At 45.5% G+C, this 4,665-nt stretch overlaps 1 protein-coding gene across 1 annotated transcript in view; it reads left to right on the forward strand.

Annotated features, from left to right (window-relative positions):
• LOC135827171 (uncharacterized) overlaps positions 1-4,315 on the forward strand; it is a 9,996-nt gene extending 5,681 nt beyond the window's left edge. Inside the window, exon 3 of the mRNA XM_065339698.1 lies at positions 4,025-4,315. Within this exon, the coding sequence (XP_065195770.1) occupies positions 4,025-4,315 (291 nt within the window). The remainder of the gene's footprint in view (positions 1-4,024) is intronic.
• The last annotated feature ends 350 nt before the right edge of the window (positions 4,316-4,665 follow it).

Genomic DNA, 4,665 nt, shown 5'->3' on the forward strand with positions numbered 1-4,665 from the left:
AGCCATTTCTACTGTTTTCTTCAACTTGATTTATTTCGAAAAAATAATGTTCTTTTTCACGGTTTCTGCACTGGACGCGTTTGGGATCTAAAATCTCACCTGCGCAGACTCGCTGCACAGTTCACGCGCTGAGATCCCCAGTGCCAGTACTTTGCAGTGCATCCAGTGTCTGCTTCTATCAAAGCAGCGTGCTGTCTATTGGTTACCCCAGCAAGTGTAGGGTGTGCATAGGTAACTGTCTTGGGGCCGTCCTATTCCGATGTACTCCGTGTGGTGTAGACCAGGTGTGCACTGGTGGTCGATTCACATTGCTTCGCCGGTTGTGTGGATCAGAGAGTTATCTGGCGCTGTTCTTGATCTGTTTCAATCAGAATCAGATCCGCTATCGTTGCTATAAAGAGAAAATCTGTGGGTGCACATCCAGTGCATTTGCAGATTTGCATGCTTCTCTTGCGATGGGCGTATACATGGTACATGGTACATGGTACGTGTGTGTGTGTGTGTGTGTGTGTGTGTGTGTGTGTGTGTGTGTGTGTGTGTGTGTGTGTGTGGGTGTGTGTGGGTGTTTGTGCAGGGGCGTGCTTGGCGAGGGGCACAGGGGCAAGTGCACCCCCCAAAATATTTCGACCGGGGTTTTGAAAAGTCACCAATGTATTGCGGAAAGCCCGACTTCTCGCGGGAGCACATGCTGCACCTGTGTCTTGCGCATTGTACTACATTGTTATTTGTAGTAAGTTGTAGTGCAGTACAGTAAGATCGGGCGCCGAAGAACGCAGGGGCTCGAGCGCAGCCTAGGAAAGTTCTTAAATTTTTGATTCTAGCCAGATCGTTCTTATTCACACGCGCGCGCGCGCGGCGAGTCGAGTGACGTCATGACGTTTGTCATGTACATGTACATGTGCAATGTAGTACTTCTAAACTAGTGGGTGTCGTAAATAGGAATGACTGTACATGTAGCAGTTACTGTTTACACGTGTACATGACATGTACTCACCTCCCATACATGTACAATGTAGATCTACGTGTAAATTTTTAAAAGTGTTCTTAAATCTGATAATTCTAGCCTGGACTGTTCTTAAATTTTGCCGGTTTTCCAGCCTGGGTGTTCTTCGGCGAGGTGTTCTTCGGCGCCCGATCTTACTGTAGGGCTACTAGGGGCCTGGTGCGCGGCGGCCTACATGCAGCCAGGCACTTCCGTACGTACAGCCTGTCAAGTGTCATTTGTAAAGTTTTCATCCTTTATGTTGAAAGAAGTTTTGTTTTTTCACGGCTGAGCGTAGCGAAAGAGTGCAAAAAACGTATTTTTCACTCACAAAATATTTTCGTGCATTTGCTCTTGTTCTGCGCAACTCCGTTGAACCTGCCATCGTGGTCTTTGTTTTTCCTCGTGGTAGTTGAAGTTGCCCGCCCACCCACCCTGGTTTCATGGGAGTCGTCCGCTGTTCTTCTTGACAATCTATACCTTATGATTATGATATACACCGGTTATTACATACCATTTCTTGCTATATCTTTTCTTGGGTCCGACTGGCAGCGGGGCAGGAATTAATGAAATAGAAAGGTTTTTTGGCCGAAAGGCGTGTTTTTCCTCTAGACCGGTTGAGCGGTCGCGGCTAGGAATGTAGGGAGTCATTGTTTTTCAGGCGCTCCCCTGCTGCCCAGTCACCCATGCTCACCACCGGCCATGCTGTTCACTGGATTTCACGGCTTTTTCTCCCGCTTGCTGGCGGTTCTTTGATGGATTTAGATATTTTTCGGCTATTTATCTATTATGTGGCTGCGAGTGTGGTTTTTTGCTTCTACTCATTTTCTGGAAAACCACCACGGTGGTGAGTGTGATTGCTCTGGTAGACCACTACCCCATGTACTGAACAGTCGCTTTGTGAGTGAAAATTGATATGTATATAATACAACCCACCAGTACGCTTGTACGTGAAATACAAACTGACATACAAACCGAGGCGAAGCCGATGTTTGTATGTCGGTTTATATTTCACATACGAGGTGATTCGCAATTTTTGGACATGTCGCAATTTTTGGACAAATCAGTTAAATATGGAAGTAGAGTCCCCCTGAGTCGTTGTCCTTTCCTTGGTGGACAAATCTTTGACAAGAGTGTCTTCGTGTGGTCCTCAAGTTTCTTCGTGCCAATTTTTAGCGGTGAAGGCCGTTTCTTTCTGGGCGTTTTCTTTATTATTCTTAGGTAATGTAATGAGTAATTTTGAAAATTTCGATTAAATAATATATGATTGAGGATTCCGTTGACTCTACGTCGCATAACGGAGAGAATGTCGACATGGGGGATGTTGTATCCCTTCCATCAACTCCAGGGACTACGTATTCCAGCTCAAATCCGCCTGGAAGAGTCTCCTCGCCTTCTCAACCGGTGCGTTTGTGGAGGGGTTCTGGTCAGGAGAAATCTCTTTTAGCAGTGCGAGCGTTCCACTCACCTGGCACCAGTGAACACTTCCTAACCAAGAAGGACGCAGCGGCTAGTTACGGAGCTAGCCCTCCACTCTTTGCGAAATATGAGAAGGAGATGGGCCACACTGGAGTGCTCTCCTCTGTTCTTGAATATGACGTCCATGAAAACCCTTGAGTGACCCTTTAAATTGTGTGTCACATTGAAAAGCCTTGAAAAGCTTGCTATGAACGGCCTGTCATTAGAACTCATATCAGCTGGTCTCATAGGCATAGCCTTACCCCATGTTCATGTCCTGTGCAAGTTTTACTCGTTCACACCATTGCAGACTGCTGCTAGATGCTATTTAATTTAGTTGTCCAATAATTGCTCGCATTGAAAAAGCAGTAGGAAAAGACACCTTCAATCAGGTCAAGTTGTGGCCGCATGCTTCAACTCTATGCCTTCAGGTGTGTGTGGTGGTGGTAAAGCATAAGTGTGCCAGTAGAAAGGCAAGAAAGAAATTTAATTTATCTTACAAACCAACATAATGGGGTGCTATTTAATTTGAGTGTCCAAAAATAGCAAATGACCTCGTACAAGCGTACTGTTGGGATGTATTATACTTATGCTGACCTTCATACAAACTGACAGTCAACTTCTTCCTGTTTCAGTTCGCAACTGCAGAAAACGACCATTGCAAATATGAGCTCACTTGAGGCTCGTCCGTGCTTTTCTCATCATGAAAATAATGAGAAAGTTTCAAGTCTGCGCAGTGGTGACCTGCAGAGCTTCGTCCTAAAAGTGGTCCAAATCCGAATTTTCTGGGGTGACGACCTTGGAGAAGACGCGCGCACCAAAACAAGAAGTAAAACTCGCAAACATAGCTGCTAAGCACGCATTCCATTTCTGTCACCGTTGTGGTCAGTTTGCGTTTTGCTGCTTCTACTTCTAGTACATTCTTTCGCAATGAGTGACGAGCTTCCCCGAAAACGAGTGTTTGGGTGTGTCACCTACGATGAGCAAACGGAGCGCTCAGGGTGTCCCCAAGAACACGCGCTATTCTACTGAGTACTGGTTGCGAATACTTGATCAGTTTTGTTTGAGTGGAGACCAGCCGTTTGGTGTCGTCGATTTCAAGACAGTCACGAGCGAAAAGCTTTGTGATATCCTCTCGTCATTCTACGCGAATGTGAAGAAGAAGGATGGCTCCGGGTTTGCGAAAAACAGTCTTCAATCTGCCCGTGGTGCGATTCAGCGGCACATCTCGTCATTCTCGCGGCAGATCAACATATTTACCGATCCTGCGTGCTGGCGTCATCCGCGATGAGTTTCAGCTGTCGGCTATCAAGCGCTACTTATCCAAACTGCATCCGGACGAGAATCGTTTGTTCCAGCGAGCTTTGTCAGGTGAGATGTCTGCTGCTGCCAATTGCTGGTTCATGAAAATGCCTCTTTCACACAATATCTTATCTGGCATGATGAAGCGCTTGTCCTCGGATGCTCTTTTGTCAATGCAGTATACGAATCACTGTGTTAGAGCAACATCAATTACCAACATGAAAAAAATGTGGTGTGGATGATAGGAGAATTTGTTCTGTTTCTGGTCATCGCAATGTTCAGTCTCTTACTGCTTATGATAGGCCCAGCCTAACAGAGTCGTGCTCTATGGCTGAAGCTATTGATCTGAGATTGCCTGTAGCTGATAAATCAAACCATGCTGTGCAGTCATCCACACCCGCTGTCACTGTTCAGAGCCATTCATCTGCTGTTCAGAGCTCTGCTTCTACCGTATCTCCTTATCTGAATGCTGCTTCCACAACCTTCAAGCACAGTTCTATTGTGTTCAATATTCACGCTGAGTGTGCTGTTGAGGCTCGCAAGAAACTGAAGCGCAAGCATTCTGCTAAATAATTATCTTGCTGCTAGGCGCCTAGCTTCCTCTAAAGCTGATTTTCCTGTTGGCATGTAGGCATGGTTATTCTACTCATGACATAATGTGATAATAATTCTTCTCGATCTCTAAAAAGGAGTTTGTATGGTGGTGGTCTATATGGAGTTTGTATGAGGTTGATATGAGGTTTATATGCCCAATATAAACCGCCAGCATGATGGGCAAGTTGACTGGAAGTTTGTATGAAAGGTCAGCATAAGATGCTGGACTGTGTTCATTCTTGATGACATACAATCTTTGTAACAGTAATAATGACGTCACATGTACAAATATCTGATGATGTCACCGGTACAACATTTTGAAAATTGCT

This window comes from Sycon ciliatum, chromosome 11 (genome assembly GCF_964019385.1).
Source record: "Sycon ciliatum chromosome 11, ocSycCili1.1, whole genome shotgun sequence".
NCBI lineage: Eukaryota > Metazoa > Porifera > Calcarea > Leucosolenida > Sycettidae > Sycon > Sycon ciliatum.